Source organism: Natator depressus, chromosome 1 (assembly GCF_965152275.1).
Source record: "Natator depressus isolate rNatDep1 chromosome 1, rNatDep2.hap1, whole genome shotgun sequence".
NCBI lineage: Eukaryota > Metazoa > Chordata > Testudines > Cheloniidae > Natator > Natator depressus.
The window spans coordinates 121710176-121729952 of record NC_134234.1 but is presented as its reverse complement, the minus strand read 5'-3'; the positions used below and the strand labels follow the sequence as shown (position 1 = coordinate 121729952).

General features: G+C 42.3%; 2 protein-coding genes across 3 annotated transcripts in view; one reads left to right on the top strand and one right to left on the bottom strand.

The window, feature by feature from the left end:
* Positions 1–19777, bottom strand: part of CHST7 (carbohydrate sulfotransferase 7) — a 225560-nt gene that overhangs the window by 152962 nt on the left and 52821 nt on the right. The gene's annotated exons all lie outside the window — the stretch shown is intronic.
* The window catches only part of SLC9A7 (solute carrier family 9 member A7), a 122158-nt gene that overhangs the window by 81490 nt on the left and 20891 nt on the right, over positions 1–19777 (top strand). The window contains exons 13-15 of one of the 2 annotated variants that reach the window (XM_074965874.1): positions 7508–7567; positions 13941–14004; positions 17684–17766. In XM_074965874.1, the coding sequence (XP_074821975.1) occupies positions 7508–7567; positions 13941–14004; positions 17684–17766 (207 nt within the window). The remainder of the gene's footprint in view (positions 1–7507; positions 7568–13940; positions 14005–17683; positions 17767–19777) is intronic. The other variant, XM_074965883.1, reaches the window with a different exon arrangement.

The following is a 19777-nucleotide window of genomic DNA, read 5'->3' as shown; positions in this document are numbered from 1 at the left end:
GAAGGGACCCCAGAAGGTCATCTAGTCCAACCCCCTGCTCGAAGCAGTACAGTAGGATGCCTAATAACCAAAACACCTGGAGGCCTGAGCTCCTTAGCAGGATACAAGTAACATCTATTGACTTGAATGGAAATTGCTCGTATCCTACAAGGAAGACAATAGGGCCCCTATAGCCCAACTTCTGTATCTAATGAACTAATACTAGCCCCCATCTATTGGCCCCTGATAGTAGCCCTGCTCCTGCTCTTATTGAATTCAGTGGGAGACTTTTCATGGTTTCAATGGGAGCTGGATCAGCCCCTTTCTAAACAGGCTGTTATCCAAACAAATTTGGTGTTTCCTGGACTGTTCGAATAATCAGGATCTTACTGTACTGTATGTATTCTGGTTACCGTATTATAACTAAGGACATTCAAGGGTTTGAAAAGGCTTGAGGACATGGCCAACGTACAGACTATGGTTATAGTATTTAATCATAACAACTTAGTCAAACCGCCAATATACAGATGCTCTGAGGTTATAGGCATATATATTTTTTGAAGCTGCTTTTCATGGGAAGCAAAAGCCCTAGAGACTCATGAATCCATCAACGGTTATTTAGCAGGTATGCTCCTGCTATATTAGGGTTTTGGCAGCTGAAGAGAAAAACTGGCATAGTGTACGCATGCTGTGTGGCCCTTACAATGTACTGATTGCCTTCGATACTAAGTGTGCTCACCAGAATTTGCACTATCCAAAGTCCTGTAGTAGGGTATAGGGAAGCATAAGGGAAAACTGCAGATGCAGACGTAAGTCTCAATTTGTCTTAGGTAAAATTAGCAGGTTACCCCTGTAGTTGGACAAAGAGAGGAAATTGCCAGTACCACCAGCTGATCTGTATTTCCTAGGTTTAGTTAAGAGATGACTCGGAGTGCGTGGGATTTCCAACAACACTTGGAACTGGCCTAACTGCTCCCATTGAAATCAGTGGAAGTTGAACCATTGCAGTCAATGGGCGCAGAAACAGGCCAGCACTGAGCACTTCTAAGAATCCAGTACACTGCCTTGTTTTCCTCTAGAATTTTCTAGGCAAATTCTCAGGAGTCAGTCTAGCTTTAGTAGCTACGGCTAGCAAAGGCGCTCAGACATTACCCACCCCCAACTCCTTAGATTCTCACCTCACCGTGATGACCTAGGGGTCATTCCAGGTGGCTGAAGGTTACACTCGAACAGCTGGGTACATTCTTGAGTGTTTGGGTAGGTCTTAGTTGGGACAGCTGGAAATACTGCTCCTATCACAGGCCTGTAATTGCCTTTTGCAATTTGAGGATGAGGTGTACCTCTCCTCTTGCAGTGATGAACGTTTTTTTGGATGGTCCAGTCTAGGAACCTGAGGTGCCATGAGCATTTCTGGAGGCATTTGAGGGAGGACATTGTTGTTCTGACAGATTGCTCTGTTGATGATTGAGCAAAACTATTGAAGTGGCCCTATCAGTAGGTAACACCGTGTTCTTTTCTTATGCTCTTCATGCAAGTGCCACTCCCCAAAATAAATAATTCAGGCCATGAAGCCGCACAGGTAAAAACACTAGTTGACCAGTGCTGTGATACCACTCCTGGAATAGCTTCCAAAAGACAACTGTAATGTCACAGCAGGGCAGATTGACGTACCTATAGGTATTCAGTTGTGTGTTGGAGGCATAACAGCACCCCCGATTGGAAGTGAAAAGAAATGCACTACCTTTTTGGCTTTGTTGAACAGAACAAAATGGATAACCTCTCATCTGTATAATGATATAGATCTGTTCATAGCATTCTGGTTAGGAAATGCAGCATTTGACTGACCCCTGTACAGTGTTCACTGGAACTGCTGCAGTATGTCTTCCCAGAGGCCACATAAAATTAAACTTACTTAAACCAGGAGATGGCAGCCATGTGCAGCTGAATAAGAGTTAGAAACTCAAACACTGGTCAGTGGTCATTTGTCATGATACAGTGCCAGCCACTGAGAAGTAAAATACCCCCTTTGTTATAGGAGGCTATCAGAGGGATAGAGATTACAGCTTCCCAGTGAAGTTCAGAAGAGTTTAACATGCTAGTTCTTATCCTTTTGGGTAGGGTGTGAGGCATCAGAAGATGCAGTATAAAGACAGAACTAAAGGAAGTCTGTATCTCAAACAGAAGCAATAGCATGGAATATAGGGCTCAGCTGAGGTGCAGTATGGAATTCAGGATATTCACTGTTTCTTTACATGGATGATGCCTGTGCCCCTGGCACTTACGCCCTTTAAATTAGATCGCAGTAAATAAAGCGTGAGAGGTTGAGAGTTAAGAAGTGTTTAATTATACAGGATACTTTAACAGAAAAGAGATTAAAGATGAACATTGCTTTTTGTTCACTTACTAGATTAAGTGGGAGAGGGGGCAATGATGCAGTTCATGAACTGGACCTGTAATTCAGATGTTGCAGACAACCATAAAAAAAGGCCACTTGTACCCTGTGAAATTCGGAGTGGTTTTCCTTTAATCCTGCTACGTTTTGACTATTAACTTTACACTTTCATTAATAAAGATTAATGAATCCTCACAAAAACCCTGTGAGGTAGCTGGTATTTCAGCTGAAGTGCATGCTCTCACTGCACAGTTAGCCTGGGTGATCAGCACTAGGGTTTGAGCACGCAGGTTGGCCTAGCCTGGGTGTGAGCAGCTACACTGCAAAGCCCCACCTGAGTTAGTGTGTTTTGTCCTTGGTGCTGCACTCACCTGTGTGTGTCACCAGGACTTCTGGGGACACATCTCATGTTCTTTGGACTGCAGTAAGATGAGCTGCTCTGTGATTGTTTCCCAAGGAATTGTGGGTAAAATTGTCTGTCCTGGGCACAAGGGGGGCGGGGAATTGTGGGAAGGTGCTAGAGGATTATCAGCCTCATGCAGTGTGGATACAGGCTGAATTACCAGCCTGCGTGAAAGTGGCACCAGCGGCTAGCCCATACCTTCAGCTGGGCCTGCTAACCTGAGTTTAAAGCACCGCTAAACCTCAAATGAAAGGGTTTTGTGTGTGGATGGGAAGCAGCATAGGGACAATGCCCAAGTAAGAACTCAAGTTAACTCTGTGGTGAAGACAAATCTGGGACGTGGGGGCCTAAATCACTTTCATAGTGTAACACAATAAATTGATTGCAGTTGGATTGGTATTTCGCAATTTCTGGCTTCCACTCCCAACAGTGCTGCCTCTACAGAGGTAAACTTTAAGCCTTTAATTTTCAGTTTACACATGAAAATAAGGTTAATGGTTGAGTAGGAAGCAATAAAGGCAGAAGAATTTGAGGGCCAACACTGCTACTTCATCTCTAACTCAATTCATTGTGTGTGAATATGACTAGGGTGCTAGAAGAGAAAATGGATTTTCAGAACATGATGCACTACTCATGTGCAATGGATGAAGCTAAAGTGCAGCTAAACAATATGTATTTTCATTTTGTCATTCTTGTATTAGATTGACAAAATGAAAATACATAGTGTTTAATCTTAAACTTCAACTTAATTCTTGAGCCATTAGTATAACGAGTTTATAAGAGAAAAAAACAAAAGTCCAGCTAAAACTAATAAAATTCTTCCACACTTACCTTGTTTGCGAAGTTATGTCCATTTTAGATTCAGCCATTGGAAACTAAACATGTTAAAAATTTAAACACCAGTAGTAATAATTTTTCATTCCCATCATATCAGATGCTTGAGTTTCTTGGATCTCATAGATGTCTTTGGAAGATTACATTTAAGTACTTGAATGGTAAATGGCTTTGTTCTTGGAGAAGTGAGTTTGTTTTTGTTTGGAAAATACAGTTTAGCTTGGATAATCTAGTGGGGGGAAAAAAGTTTAAAAATCTAGTCTCCTCCCATTTGGTGGTTTAAGCCAAGAAACATTTTTCTTGCCTGAAGCTGCTAACAAACTTCAGAGAGATCTGACAGGCCAATAAATCAGAAGCATTGTCAAAGTTCCTCTCAAGAGAGTGGCTGACAAGATTTCACTTGTACTTCTGACAGAGAAAGGGAACTCTTGCATTTATATCTCAAAATACGGGTCTGTCATTGTTCATTAGGAATGGGTGACCTATTGAGGCATTGCTTCCTTTTTCCAGTTTAGTACTGAATGTTGCTATTGAAGCAAAATGCAGACTAGTGTCCTCCCTGTTTTTGTTCAGAATTCGTTGTTTCAAACTAGGTGGGTGGGAATAGTCACTACAAGTAGCTGGAATTAATTCATTTCAAAACATGAATTTTAATTAGTAAACTTTTTTCTGAATTTTAGGAACTGTAAAATAGCTTGTGATGAAGATATAATTAAGCACTGTTCTTGCTGGGGGGAGAAGGTCTGATTTCCAATACTAACTTTTTTATTTTTTGGTACTTAAATGATGCATAGTGACATGGTTACTATTGAAATAGCAGGATTTTTAATTGAAGTCCTGTTGTCCAACTTATTCAGATACAAAGACTTATTGAATGTTTTAACTATATGGAAGTAAAATTGCCCAAAGTACAACTGAGCTTAAAAACTTAAGCAATGAGAAATTGAGTGATGTGCAGTAAATGAGGCATGGGGCCAGATACTGACCAACGAGAATAAAACAAAATATTCAATAGCTAACTCATTCAGTGAGCACCATCCAGTTCACTGAATGAGGCAGCAAGGAGTCCGGTGGCACCTTAAAGACTAACAGATTTATTTGGGCATAAGCTTTTGTGGGTTAGAACCCACTTTGTCAGGTGCATGGAGTGAAAATTACAGATGTAGGCATTATTATACTGACACATGAAGAGAGGGGAGTTACCTCACAAGTAGAGAACCAGTGTTGACAGGGCCAATTTGATCAGGGTGGATGTAGTCCACTCCCAATAATAGATTAGGAGGTGTCAATTCCAGGAGAGGCAAAGCTGCTTTTGTAATGAGCCAGCCATTCCCTGAATGAGGCAGGTGTCCTGTGGAGAAAATGTGATCATGTAATTAAAAGATGAATTATAATCTGCACAAGGGTCTGAATTAAGATTGCACAGGCAGAAATTCCATCATGTGGCATCATACTGACACCCACCTGGGTCATCAGCAGGGTTGAAACCTATTTAGCCCCCTTCGCAAGCCCTGGCTCCTCATCCCAGTCTTCTCTTCTTCCAGTTTCTCTGTCCGAGTCCCGGCCTCCTCCCCAGGCTCCACATCTGATCTCCGCCTCCCCCACTCCCAATCTCCTTGCCCAACCAGTCCCGCACGCTCCCCCACAATTTTGAGTTTGAGCTCAGTCTCCCCTTCCCTACCCTCCCATTGGCTCCCTGTCTCCTTGACCAATAGGACCCAATCTGGCCTTAGTCCCCTCTGACTTCAAGTCAGACTGCTTCCCCTCTGCTCTGCCTGGAGAGATGGGCTCCCTGCTCTCAGTTCCTGTGCTGGTGCCACTGTGGCCCCCAGTACTGGGAAAGAGCAGTTAATCCTGCTCCATCCCTGCATCCCAGAGCTAGAGTGTGCTCAGAGCAGATGGACTCTTCAGGAAAATTTAGTGGCCAAACTCCAAGAAGTGTCTACTGAGCATGTGCAAACTGGAATTTTTAGGGGCTTGTAATGTGGTTAAATTAGGGTGGGTTATTGGGGGGGGGGGGGATGCCAAAAGGCACATCCCTGACACCAGGGTGCCCTCCTGCCAGATTTGAAGTCCCTGCTCCAAAGTATGGAGGTCCTAGAGCTGCTCAACAGAATGGTTGGAGGGATATTTTAACGTCTGTAAAAATGTATTTTTCGCTAAACTCATTCTGAGGAAAAAGCTAAACAGGTTTTGTTGTAATTTTCCAAAAATAGCTGAGACAGACATAAGCCATGGAAAATATCAGCCTGTTAGTCTGGCAGTTATAAGCAACTGAAAAGAGAATCTTAGAAGGGAAAGACTCAGGCAGCCTTAACTGTAGGTGTCACTACCTGCACAAGGTAACCTTCATTCTGGAACATGCTAATTTTAGAATGCTCTACTTTGCAACCTTTAATTTTTTTTTAAATATAGTTTTTGTGCGTATATGCATTGGCCATATCTTATACACATATGCACACAATCTCTCTCTCTAATCTATATTATAGATATATCTTATGTGTATATGTGTAGCCAATCCTAGAAATGTAGGGCTGGAAGGGACCTTGAGAGGTCATCTAGTCCAGCCCCTGCACTGAAGCAGGAGAAAGTAAACCTAGACCATCTTTGACAGGTGTTTGTCCAACCTGTTCTTAAAAACCTCCTTTGAGGGAGATTCCACGACTTCTCTTGGAAGCCTATTCCAGAACTTAACTACCCTTCTAACTGAAAAGTTTTTGCTAATATCTAACTTAAACCTCCCTTGCTGCAGATTAAGCCAGTTACTACTTGTCCTACCTTCAGTGGACATGGAGAACAATTGATCACAGCCGTTAGCATACTTGAAGATGTTTATTAAGTCCCTCTCAGTCGTCTTTTCTCAAGATTGAACGTGCCCAGTTTTTTTAATCTTTCCTTGTAGGTCAGATTTACTAAAGCTTTTCTCATGTTTGTGGCTGTCCTTTGGACTCACTCCAGGTTGTCCACATCTTTCCTAAAGTGCGGCACCCAGAATTGGACACTACTCCAGCTGAGGCCTCACTAGCACAGAGTAGAGTTGGACGATTACCTTCTGTGACTTCGGTACAACACTCCTTTTAATACGCCCGAGAATGATATTTTTTAAAACTGCATCACATTGTTGACTCGTATTCAATTTGTGATCCACTATAACTCCCAGATCTTTTTCAGCAGTACTGTCCCCCATTTTGTAGTTGTACATTTGATTTTTACTTCCAAAGTGTAGTACTTTGCACTTACCTTTATTGAATTTCATCTTGTTGAATTTAGACCAATTCTCCAATTTGTCGAAGTCATTTTGAATTCTAATCCTGTCCTCCGAAGTGCTTGTAACCCTTCCCAGCATGGTGTCATCTGCAGATTTTATAGCCATACTCTCCACTCCATTATCCAAGTCATTAATGAAAATACCAAATAGTATCAGACCCAGGACTGACCCTTGCAAAACCTCACTAAATACACCCTCCCAGTTTGACAGCAACCCATTGATAACTTCTCTTTGAATATGGTCTTTCAACCAGTTGGGCACCCACCTTATAGTAATTTTGTCCACCTTGTAATAATTGGTAGAAATAATTGTTACATGTACTTTGTTGTCATGTAAAGATTCTGTGGCAACATGGTTGGATCTCCTTTTCTTGGGGGTGATAGCTTCTGGATGTGATTATCACCCCACATGATTGTATGTAAACAAACTAAGGGATGTTATTAGCAAACGTTTATAATACAGTGTTGTCATTGTTACTTTATATGATTTTTTTTATCATTTTGTATTCCATTTTTATTTTGTGTGTTTGTTTCTGTTGTTGTTTTTGGTTTGTTTTTATTTTGAGCTTGGCTAAAGATACCAGCTCACAAACATTTTTTGTTACTTACATTCCATTCTTGTGCTGTACCAGAGTTGGTGATCATGCTCCATCGGTGGAAGAGATAAATGAAAGCCGCTGGCTATACTTCAGGTGACACTGGTTTCCTCAGTATAAAATTAACCTGGTGCTTGGCTTTCTTCACCTTTCTAACCCAAAGTATGTGTTCTCTTTCTGTGCTACAGCATGCTGCTGCTTTGCAAATGAGGGACTTTGTACAATTTCCATAATTCTGAATCAGTTTAGTTCCTGTGAGCTGAAAGGGTGTGGTTCCCACAGGCAGGGCTTTCACTCTTTCAGCTTTTCCAATTTTTTTTTTATTCCCCTTAAAATCTGGATTACAGACCCCCTTCTACCTCACCGCACACTTAGGAAAGAAAGTAAAAAGGTTCTTTTATTGTAAAAATAGTAAAAATAAAAGCCTTCTGTGAGATGAGAAATCATGGATTTCGTCCTATAATCCTTATTCATGCAAGTAGTCTGTGTGACTTCCAAGGGGTTACTAAAGAGAGTAAGATTGACTCACACCACGGTTGCAGGACTGTCCCATATTGGAACCCTCCCAAAGAAAGGTGCTGATCGGCTCTGACCCATTGAGAAAGGAAAGGAGTCCAGATCAGTTTCAAAGCCGGTGAACTGGAGACAGGGCCTGTTGTAGGCTGCTGCAGTGTATCATGTAATTATTACATTCCTTTGGTGCATCTTTAGGGCACCCTGTTGTATCACAGGAATCCCAACCCACCAGTTAGTTTTTAGAACCACAAATAGGCCAACACCAAAACAAGCTGCATTGAGAGCCAGAATAGCTAAAGTACTACCAGCACTCAGGGCTGTTACCCCAGTAACTGTACATGCTTAGACATGCCACCTATGGTGAATTCCTGCCCTCCATTTCAGGCATTGGGAAGGCTGGACTTGGGCAATATCACCAAGAATTAGAGTTGCTCTGCTTTCTATGGCCCAGTGTGGAATTTCTCAAAGTGAGGATCAATCGGGCTTTTAAAAGTGGTTTTTTGCCAACTTTTTTTCCCCTTCCATGTAAACTTTCCCTTTGAGTTTGTTCTGGGGTTTTCGTGTGTGTTGGCAGAAGTCACAATGACAGTAGCACCATTGTCACAGCTCATGAACATGTGCATGCAAGGTGGGGAGGAGTCTGCCTAACTACAGTGACCCCAGTGCTCAGCTTTAGGGTCACAGGTGGCACATCTGAGTAGTTACTATGGCACCAAGAGTGATGCTGGAATTCTACTGTAATTCTAGATCCCTTCCAAACCAAATTGGTTAAGGAAATAGTGTTGACAGGGAAAGGCTGGTAGTTAAGGAACTCAGTTGGCAGATGAAGTTACAAGCTCAGTGATAATCCATTTACCATTAAAACATGTCTTAAAGTAAGATACACTGTTCATATTCTGAAAAATAGAGAATTATTTCCATAAGGGGTCACACCTTCACTTCAACGAGCTTGTTTTCTGGTCTAGATCAGTGGTTCTCAAAGCTGGTCCGCCGCTTGTTCAGGGAAAGCCCCTGGCGGGCCGGGCCGGTTTGTTTACCTGCTGCGTCCACAGGCTCGGCCGATCGCGGCTCCCGCTGGCCACGGTTCGCCGCTCCAGGCCAATGGGGGCTGCAGGAAGGGCAGCCAGCACATCCCTCGGCCCACACAGCCCCCATTGGCCTGGAGCGGTGAACTGTGGCCAGCAGGAGCCGCGATTGGCCGAGCCTGCGGATAAACAAAACGGCCCGGCCCTCCAGGGGCTTTCCCTGAACAAGCGGCAGACCAGCTTTGAGAACCACTGATCTAGATACTGTTCCTTTGTTGTGTCTGTATAAATTCCACTGAATATCCCAAGACCAGAATGAAAATGGTGACTAAACAGTATTTTTACTAAGACAGTTTGTAGTTATCTGGTTCTACATAACAAAATAGTGAATTGATGCTGAAAGAAATGTGCTTTTTTTGGGCCAGTTTCAGACTTTATTATCCGTAGTCACAACAGAAAATTTTTCACACATGACTTTTCTCATACTGTTATCCCTCAGCCAAGTCTTATGTAAATAACTTTGTTGCCAAATCAAAGACGTCATCTGTGCAATCCTAGAAACCATGTGTTGCAGCTATGGATTGTTAGAGTGGATAGCACAGAAAATAGTGGTGGTTGCTGGGACTGCAGTGCCATGTTCTTGGCTGCATTGCAGCTGACAGGCCCATCTGGTCAGTGCTTAGACCAACATGTGATCGTTTATCTGGCTTTCCAGTAGACCATTTCAGCGAAATTCCAAGATGACTGGGCTTGCTATGGTCACTGTGCATCTGGTGTATAAGAGCTAATCCAAGTAAATCAATCCAGCCCTGAACAATTTTGTAATTCAAGTGAACAGGAACAAATACTGACTTCGATAGCAATTGATCTTTGTAATTGCTTATGGAGCATCCAAGTAAAGGGAAACCACTTTGCTTTGAGAGACTTTTCTCCAACATCAAGAGCTTTTCTTGAACTGAACTGGAACTCTGTCTTGACCCCAAAATGAACTATCATATTTTATTACATTCTCTGCACTAAATTCTGATGGTGGGAATAGTAGGATTTGTCATGAATTGTAGTTAAAGATTATTAATTCTTTGGTGGTTGCTTAACGACTAATGGCGAACATCCTTGTGGGAGTAATGTTAACAAAAACTAGCACTCAAACATTTAAACTTTAGAAAAGGAACTTATTTAAAGGAGAGACCTAGTTAAAAAGACCCTGAAGTTAAGCAAAGAACTTAAAATCCTTAGACTTTGCATGAAGACTATTAATAAGCATTCCATAATAGACACATCAGGCACACATACTCTCTAAACAAAAAAGAAGCAGACGGGCAAGAAAAAAGTTAGCTTGGTTAAGTGTTAAGATGCAAGAGGTTATGTGAGCCTCACAGGTGTCTGTCAGAAAGTGAAAATCCAGGCCAAGTGAAGCCAATAGAAAAGCCTATAAATTAGAGCAGGTAAAGTGGGAATTATGAGGGATAAAAGAATTTGAAGAGCAAATGATCAAAGACATTAAACAAAGAGATTTTTTTTTTAGGAGAGACCGCTTTATATGAAGTGAGGTTGTACTGAAGTTGGGAAGCAAGGAGGGTAAAAAACCAAAGACTTGGGGGACTGGTGAGTATGGACTAACAGGGAGCAAAGGAACCAATTAAGGAGGAGAAGGACATTGAAGCTAAATATTTTCTTTGCATCTGCCTTCTCTACAAAGCATATTAGGGAGATACTTATCCTTTTTTTCTGGTGATAAAATGAGGTACTGTCAGAGATTATGGTCTCAAAAAGAAGAGCTGCTAGAACAAATTGATAAAAAGCAAAAAGTCACCAAGTTAGTACAAGCCTAAGAATGAAGTGGCTGAGCCTCTAAGAAAAATAAACACTTGCATTAAAATCAGCTACTATACTGGAGGACACCAAATATTGTACCTGTTTAAAAAAAATGCTGAAAGGTGAGACTAATCGTTCAAACCAGTAGGCCCTATTTTGGTTAACTGGCTGAAACAAGTCAAAAATAGGACTGAAGAACACTAAGGTAAACATATGATAGGAAAAAACCCTGCTGACTTCTACAAAGGAAAATCAACAGAAATGAGGCTTTTTCCTCCACAGAAAATTTCAGTTTGGAGCAGAAATTTGAATACTGACAAATTTTAGCCTAAACCCCAAATAATTCCATTTTGGAAATGCTGCTGTGGTGCTTCATGGGAATTGTAGTTCAAGTGCCTCATGTCCCCATTCTCCTGTTCGTGCTGTGCTTTTAAGAGGCACAACATAGAATCTCACCCTGTGTGGAAAAAGTATTTCCGTATCAGTTTAAAGCTTGTTCCCTTTCTATTTCATTGATGCCCTCTTTTTTAATGATAAGAAGGGAACAATAACGTCCAATTTACCTTCTCTGTCCCATTCATTGTAACTTTATCATGTCCCTTCTGTCCACCATTGATAGGCCCTTGCCTAGGATTTTCTGTTCAGTTCTGGTAATCCCATCTCTAAAAGGACGTAGCCGAAATAGAGGAGAGTTATAGATGTGTAACGAGTGGCCTGGAAAATCTTCTATATGAGGAGAGTAAACTAAACAGTCCGTTTTCTCCAAAAGTAAGCAAATAAGAGGGAACATGATTAAGTTACACAACGTGAGTGTGTAATTTACTCCTATTTTTTCCCTTACTCCTAATATGAGGAAACACTCAATAAAATTGAAAGATGATAAATTTAACACTGATAAACCATTCTCTTGTGGAATGCACAATTAATCTGTGGAATTTGGGGCCATAAGAGATCCTGGAGATCAAGGGCTTAATAGGATTTCAGAAGTCCTTGACAACTATAAGGATAACGGAAATATTGAGTTACTTTAGGTAAGATTAAATAGATGTTTGGAAGAGATGCTTCAGGCATAAGACAATCACTAACTGAATAACTATAGCAAGGAAATTCCCTTATGGGCATGCTAGTCTGTAATTGCCTGATATCTAGTTTCTTGCTCCTTCCTCTGAAGCATCTGGTCCTGATCACTTTAAGAGATAGGAGACTGGACTAGAGGGATTACTACTCTGATCCAGTGTGGCAATTCCCATGTTATTTAGGATAATGAAACTTCCCAAAAGACAGAGCAAACTAAGATAATGAATTCCCGGCCAGGTCAGACTACAAGGGTGTGAATAGCAGTCTGCATCAAAGTCCAGTGCTGTAACTCCTCTGTGGACACAAACTAATAGGTTCCCAGTTCGGGTTAACTTAGTCCTCTTTAAACAGGATTACATTCATGTGAACTAGGAACCTTTTAAAAAGAACAGGAGTACTTGTGGCACCTTTAGAGATTAACAAATTTATTAGAGCATAAGCTTTCGTGGGCTACAGCCCACTTCATCGGATGCATAGAATAGAACATATAGGAAGAAGATAGATAGATAGATAGATATACACACACACACATGCAGAGAAGGTGGAAGTTGCCATACAAACTGTAAGAGGCTAATTAATTAAGATGAGCTATTATCAGCAGGAGAAAAAAACTTTTGTAGTGATAATCAAGATGGCCCATTTAGACAGTTGACAAGAAGGTGTGAGGATACTTAACATGGGGAAATAGATTCAATATGTGTAATGACCCAGCCACTCCCAGTCTCTGTTCAAACCCAAGTTAATGGTATCTAGTTTGCATATTAATTCAAGCTCAGCAGTTTCTCATTGGAGTCTGTTTTTGAAGCTTTTCTGTTGCAAAATTGCCACCCTTCAACCTCTCTGGCCACTCAGTAAAAGATTTAAGTGTTCTCCTACCAGTTTTTGAATGTTATGATTCCTGATGTCAGATTTGTGTCCATTTATTCTTTTGCATAGAGACTGTCCGGTTTGGCCAATGTACATGGCAGAGGGGCATTGCTGGCACATGATAGCATATATCACATTGGTAGATGTGCAGGTGAACGAGCCCCTGATGGCGTGGCTAATGTGATTAGGTTCTATCATGGTGTCATCAGGTGACACCATCATAGGACCTAATCACATTAACCACGCCGTCCTCACACCTTCTTGTCAACTGTCTAAATGGACCATCTTGATTATCACTACAAAAGTTTTTTTTTCTCCTGCTGATAATAGCTCATCTTAATTAATTAGCCTCTTACAGTTTGTGTGGCAACTTCCACCTTCTCTGTATGTGTATATAGAGATCTTCTTACTATATGTTCCATTCAGTGCATCCGATGAAGTGGGCTGTAGCCCATGAAAGCTTATGCTCTAATAAATTTGTTAGTCTTTAAGGTGCCACAAGTACTCCTGTTCTTTTTGCGGATACAGACTAACACGGCTGCTACTCTGAAACCTAGGACCCTTTTAGTTCATGCCCGCAGCATCCTCAAGGGGGAGTTACAGCATAGCACTTTGCACTCTGCTGTTCACACTGCTGTAATCCAAACTGGGGGGCAGTGAAGACCTAGCTTTAGAAGCTCTTTTGCTGATCCCTTTTTAGGAAGTATATTTAAAAAGTGTAAATTATTGTGTATGCTTAAGCCATTTTGAGGCCTGTCTAGCATCACAGTACTCTTGTGAACACACTCTGCCACATAGGAGGGATGTTCCCTGCAGAACAAGAGACTAGCCACAACTCTGCTAGTCCATGCACAAAATGGTATGGTTCTAAAAGACACAGCAGGGATGGCAGCCAGCCAAGGAAGAGGGTGGTGAGTTGTAAATGAAAATCTGCTACCTGGAGAAGGATTCTGGTTGATTGAAAAAGGAATTTATTTGTAATGTGTCTATGTAATTACAATGGAAGAAAGAAAAACTCTTCCTAAAATGACTTCTATAATAAGCATGTGGAATGCTGTTGAACTAACCACTTAAGCTGCTTTTAAAAATGCATTCTCGTCTCCTTATGGTGTTTATGACCATCTGATAAGTTTGCTTTTGTATTGTTTGTTTTCCTAATGTTTCTATAGAGTTGGAGTTGACCCAGATCAGGATCCCCCACCCAGCAATGACAGCTTTCAAGTCTTACAAGGAGTAAGTAATTAGATAACTTTCCTACTAGGCTGGTGATCTAATGTAAAATGAGATAATCCAAAAGAACGTGAAGGGTATGTGACATTGGCGAATATTTTCTCTAGTGACAGATGTATTTTATTTGCTGATTGATACCTGTGGTGGCTGATGGGTACATTTTCAGGTCACAGAATACACCATCTTGATATGGGCTTCAAATTTGGATCTTTTGTAACAGCACCAGAAAATTCCCCAGATCTGAGTTTTTTGCATGGTGTCTAATGCTTGGTTTTTTATTTTTCCAGTAGGGATTCTTGCGTTCTTCTTTAAATGTTCTAAACCATAACCAGTTCTTTTTAGGAGCAATGGATAGAGAAAAGTCCTCTTGGCTTCTGTTCAGTGACTGCTACCAAATATTGCACTTTTAATTGTGTAAAGTAGCTGCAGTCAGATTATCAAATTTTATCTTTGGTCTCATCTACATCAATGTGCACTAGAGGGCAATGATTTCGAAGGAGCACCAACGTGTTGCATGCTAATAGGCCCATGTAGATCCTGCCAGCACAAATTAAAAGTTCCCTTGTGCTCACCACTATGTTAATGCAAGCCCTCACTACTTTACACAGTGCACCAGCGCAGTTTGACCTCACCCCGTATTGCCGATCACCACTGCAAGACGAAGTGAGTGTCACAAATACACCTTTTATCATGGATACCATATATCTGTGAATTTCTACTGTAACATTCACTGTGGTAGCTAGGCACGAATATTGCAATAATCACTGCAATTGTATATTGTTGCAGTGATTATTGCAATAATCACTTTTTCAATAAAATAAAAAACATTTCCAGGTTCCTTTGTCCATAAATACAGAAAATGTCACTTCCAAATGACATCCATCCAAGTTCCCTTGGAGTGAGTATTTGGAATGGGAGTAAAATGTTTGTTGTGAACTGACCTTTCTAGCTGCTTGATTGACAGTTGCCTCTTCACAGAGCCATCAGCATCATTTGAGCTCCACTCTAGCCCTTAACTCAGAGCTGAAATTGCCAGGCCCTCAGTACTGGTTCATGCTAAACAGATTCAGTAGAGCAGTTAATCACCTACACAGAAACGTGTTAAGAAATTAACCTGTTAAAGGGGGAAGCAAAGTGCACAACATAAAACACTAATAGATTTCTACCCAGAAGATGCACACGGCTCTAGTGTGTCAGTTCTACAAAATTCAGTGTACAGAACACACACGCACCCCACTGACTGCATATGCAGTGCAGTGAAGTTTCTGTTAGCTGTATCTCCTTGCTATTAGCTTGCTGTTTCCTGTTGGTAGCAAATGATGATTAAAAAGAACTTGTTCAGGAAGCATCTTTATTGCAGGAACTGAGCTACACATCTGTGTTGAGCTCCTTGCAGATTTGGGTCAAATCTATCCCTGGTATTATTTCGCTGAAGTCAACAGCATGTTATATGTAATTTCTAAGACTATGGGGATAAGGTAACACAAAGGATGAATTTGGCCTTTTGTGTCTGGAAGGTCTCCGAATAGACCAGTCCTGCAACAGAAGTCTCTCTTTCTGCCTTTCCTAATCTCTGTATGCCCTACCCAGTCCCAAGGAAGACCGTGGAAGCAGGGTAAGACCCAAAGTTTGATGGCTGTGCAATGATGTAATGTTCTCAGCCAGTTCAGACTAGACTGAGCCGTCTCTGAGGAACTGCTTGCAGCAGGAATAATTAGAAAAAACAAGGTGTAATATTCGCATTGACAATATTTGCAAGGAAATTAGAAGCTAGTCATTTGTTTTATATTCTGTCCCACACAAAAGTAAAGCATTTATCTGAACTGTTTTTCTGTTTAATGTGTGTATTGTATCTTAACAAGAGCCATTAGTTATAGTTCCCATGGGATTTCTCCCCCTATTTTACAGGCCCAAGGTCAGGAGCAGGTCGCAATTACAGCAGAATAGATTTATCATTTGGGAGGGACCAGTGAGCTGTTTGTTGAGAAGTCTGGCTTTCTGTGGTGATGCTACCACCTTTTCTAGGTTGGAAGCACATGGAGGTGGCAGAATGGCTTCAGCATTATTTCTCCAGTGATTTGAAGAATTGTTTCATGGGTGTTCTCACTTCATTGGTTTCTCTGACCGAGGTTTGGCAGCTTCTAGCCAAAAGAAAAAGCAGTTACAAAAGTAAAAACAAGTGCAGCTGAACACCGGCTGGTCGATCACTTGTGCTGCTGCTGGTACATTAAAAGGCTTATATTTAATGCCAGGGACTCTTTTCTCAGTGCAAGGGCTGATGTGGATTAGATAGAAAATATGCCCCCCTCCACAAAGCCCCACCCCCTGCTCCTCTGTTAAGTGCCAGCCCTGCCTCCTCCCCTGAGGCCCCACCCCAGGGCCACGTCGGAGGCCAGAAGCTGGAGGTGAGCAGTGTGGATGCACTGGCTAATGCCGTGGTGTGGGTGGCCACAGCGCTCCCCCGTCTCTTGCTGCTGCTCAGAGCCCAGGGGCTGTGTCTGCTCCTCAGCTCCTTTCTGCCCTTTGACTACTCGCAGCCTGTAAGAGCCGCCCAGGCTGGGGGGACCTGGCTATTGGGCTGGCAGAGCCCTCACGGGGGCAGCAACTGCAGAGGAGTGGGGCCCAGAAGCCCAGTCTGGAGCAGGTCAGTCAGGCTGCTCTAGGGAGTTCTGGCCCCCTCTTCTCTGCTCTCTGAGAGCAGTGGCTGCTGGCCAGGCGTCCCGCTCTGAAGGCAGCGCCGCCGCCAGCAGCAGCAGAGAAGTATCTGCGTAAGGTTTGCGCTGGGAGGAGTGGCTATGTGTGAGCTAAAGCAAGTTTTGGGATGGAAAGTAAGCCCTCCCCCACCCCCCTCACCACCCTGTTTAACGTTTTAACACTTCTGAGACTTAGTCTGATCTGGCACTTACCAAATCCTTCACAACCTCACCCAAATATGATTTATGAAGCTTACCTGGATTCACTGACGAGCCTACTTCTTCTAATGCTGATTGACAAAGCATAATTTTATCTCTGAAATTCATCAGGTGTGGTAAAGCCTCTTGTTCTGACCATGAAACAAGAGGCTTAAGGCAAAGATATCAAATAAACCCAGAGTAAAGGAAGCCAAAGTCGAGATGAGGAACAAATCTGGAAATGTTCCAGTCCATTTTATTCAGTAAAAACTTTCAAACCATAAGGTCTAATGTTTAAGGGTATTTACCTAGGAAGGCTTAGCTCTCTGATGCAACGTCCAGTGTTCAGCTTTAGATTTTTACCCAGTGCTACTACTGCATCAGCTGAGTCACAAGAGGTGAAGTGACTTTTCCCCAAGGTACACTAGTCATCAGTGATTTAACTGGTCTTAGGACAAGGAATGTTTTTTTATCATTAAAGTAATTAAGGATGAATGTCACTCCAGTGCAGAGGGACCCAGAACATGCAGCATACATCTTCCGCATTGAATCAGGCGGAATGGCCCTTCACTGATCTGATTGGGGTAGGGCATTTTCTCAGCACGGCAGTGTTCCTAACTCCTTTTTAAATTATACCCCCTCACTTCCCCCCTGAAAAATCCCATATAAGTGTGGTGTTACTCATTTCAGTGGGGATTACATTTATGTCTATAATTTCAGTGGAATTTTTGGGTGGAAGTGTGTGTTTGTGTTTTCAGAAATAACAGTGTATTTTGTCCTTTCATTCTCAGGATGGTCCAGATTCTGAAAGAGGAAACCGGACAAAGCAGGAAAGTGCTTGGCTCTTCAGGTTATGGTATAGCTTTGATCACAAGTATCCTTTTAACACGTATTGCTTAGCTTCAAGATATTAAAGCTAATGTAATGTTCAGTTTCTTTGCCATTTATAACTCTCTGGATTTACGGATTTGACGATGGAGTTTTATAAAGGTCATTCAGCAGAGGGCATTATAGATTTGGGGTAGAGGGCAGAAACTTGAACTTGCAGTTAATTTCCTCCATTATGGCATGTGGTATTTCACCCTTGTGTGGGGAGAGAAGAGCTTTACTCAGAAAAGGAATTCTGCAACAAGAGCAATGATCAAATGTTCGAGGTCCAGAAAGTCAGTGATCCATTTTGCAAGACAATTCTCATTTTTGCTAGTGCCCAGAGACCAAACTAGCAGTCTAGTTCCTCCTGAACCTGCGTTCTCCAGCTCAGTTACTTTGCTTTGAATAGCCATGCTGCTCCATTAGGATGGAGCCCTTATGGGATACGCTGTAGATGATATGAGATGTTTAGGACTCAGAAGTTCAGTCTGACTCATCCACCCTCCTACTCTAACACTCTGTCCAAGCGGAAGAAGTTAGTGGGGGGGGGGGTTGGGAGGGGAAGGAGGAGTGGCACACGCACAGTTGGAGCATGCAGCAGCTTCCACAGAAGCCAGTAGGAGCTTCTAGGAGCCCAGCACTTTTGAAAAATCAGGACACTTATTTAGGAGCCTAAATATGAACGTAGGAGCCTAACTCTAGGCACTCAGGGTTGGAAAGTCTTAGCCTAGGCTTCTTGACAGCTGTCCCTGTTCTTGGGTCACGTCCCATGTGGAGAGTTTATACTGAAGACTGAAAACAAACAAGTCAACTCCTGCCCTCCAACATGTGCAACCCAAAATTCCTTGTCTGTACCAGATGCAGAATTTGACCCCTATGTGTGTTACACACCTTTCTAAAACACCCTTCACTACGCTATTTGTGTGGTCTTGCTTTTCTTCCATGTAAAAGGGATGCCCTACAGTTGGAGCTTAGCTCTCCTGTCTCTCCTCCTTTCCAGTTCCTCTGATATAGCTAGTGCCCAGCGCATCTACTTAATAACACAGCAAGTCCATTTTTTCAGCAGAGGGGTGGGGTGAGCGGATGACCCTGTGTCCAGAAACATTAAGAAATAGCCAGGATAGCCATGTGGCTTGCACTTGATTGGGACCTGGGAGACCTAGGTTCAGTTCCTGTTCTGCCACAGATTGCTTGTGTGACCTTGGGCAAGTCACTTAGCCTCTGGGCCTCAGTTCCTGAGCTACAAAACCGGGATAATGGCACTTCCCTTTTGGGTGAGGATAAGAGCCGTACGTGATTTTGAAGTGCTCAGACAATATGGTAGTGGGGCCAAAAGAAGTACCAAAGGATACTTCTATACAGCAATGTAAAGCAGAGTGTTAGTGGGACTCCAGTCAGCTGACCCATGTCAGGAAACTCTGGACTTGAGCAGCTACACTGCATTTTAACCCTAGGTTAAGGGATTTTCTGACCCGTACTCAAACTTAGGGCATTGGCGTCCACACTGCAGTACACAGACCCGAGACAAAGTAATCCTGTCCTGGAGTGCCTCGCACACCTTCCCCCCTCAATTTTGACACTGTGGCCCTACAAATGTGTTATACTGTGGGGAAAAATCTACTGCCCACCTTGTTTCCTAACTGTGACGGTGCGATGGATGGGACTCAGGTGCCCATAAGGAGCACCTCAGTACATAATCACAATTAGCTCCTGTGGTGGCTGTCTCAGTAGAATGGCTGCAGTTTCAGAAGGCTTTATACTGATCTGCCATCTAATCTGAGAATTGACTCTCTACCTCTAGGCTGAGTCATGCTGGCAGGGAAATGCCCTTGTGCCCCTATAATTAGGGCATCCATGTCCAGGGCTGTCAAACTATTAACATGAAACTTTGCAATTCTTAATTTTTAAACTAGGCTGTTCAATGAAGGGATTTTTGTTTGGTTGTTCTTTTATTTATTTTTGTCTGTTTTGAAGTTTGACATAAAATGAAGGTTTCAGAGGGAAAACACCCAACC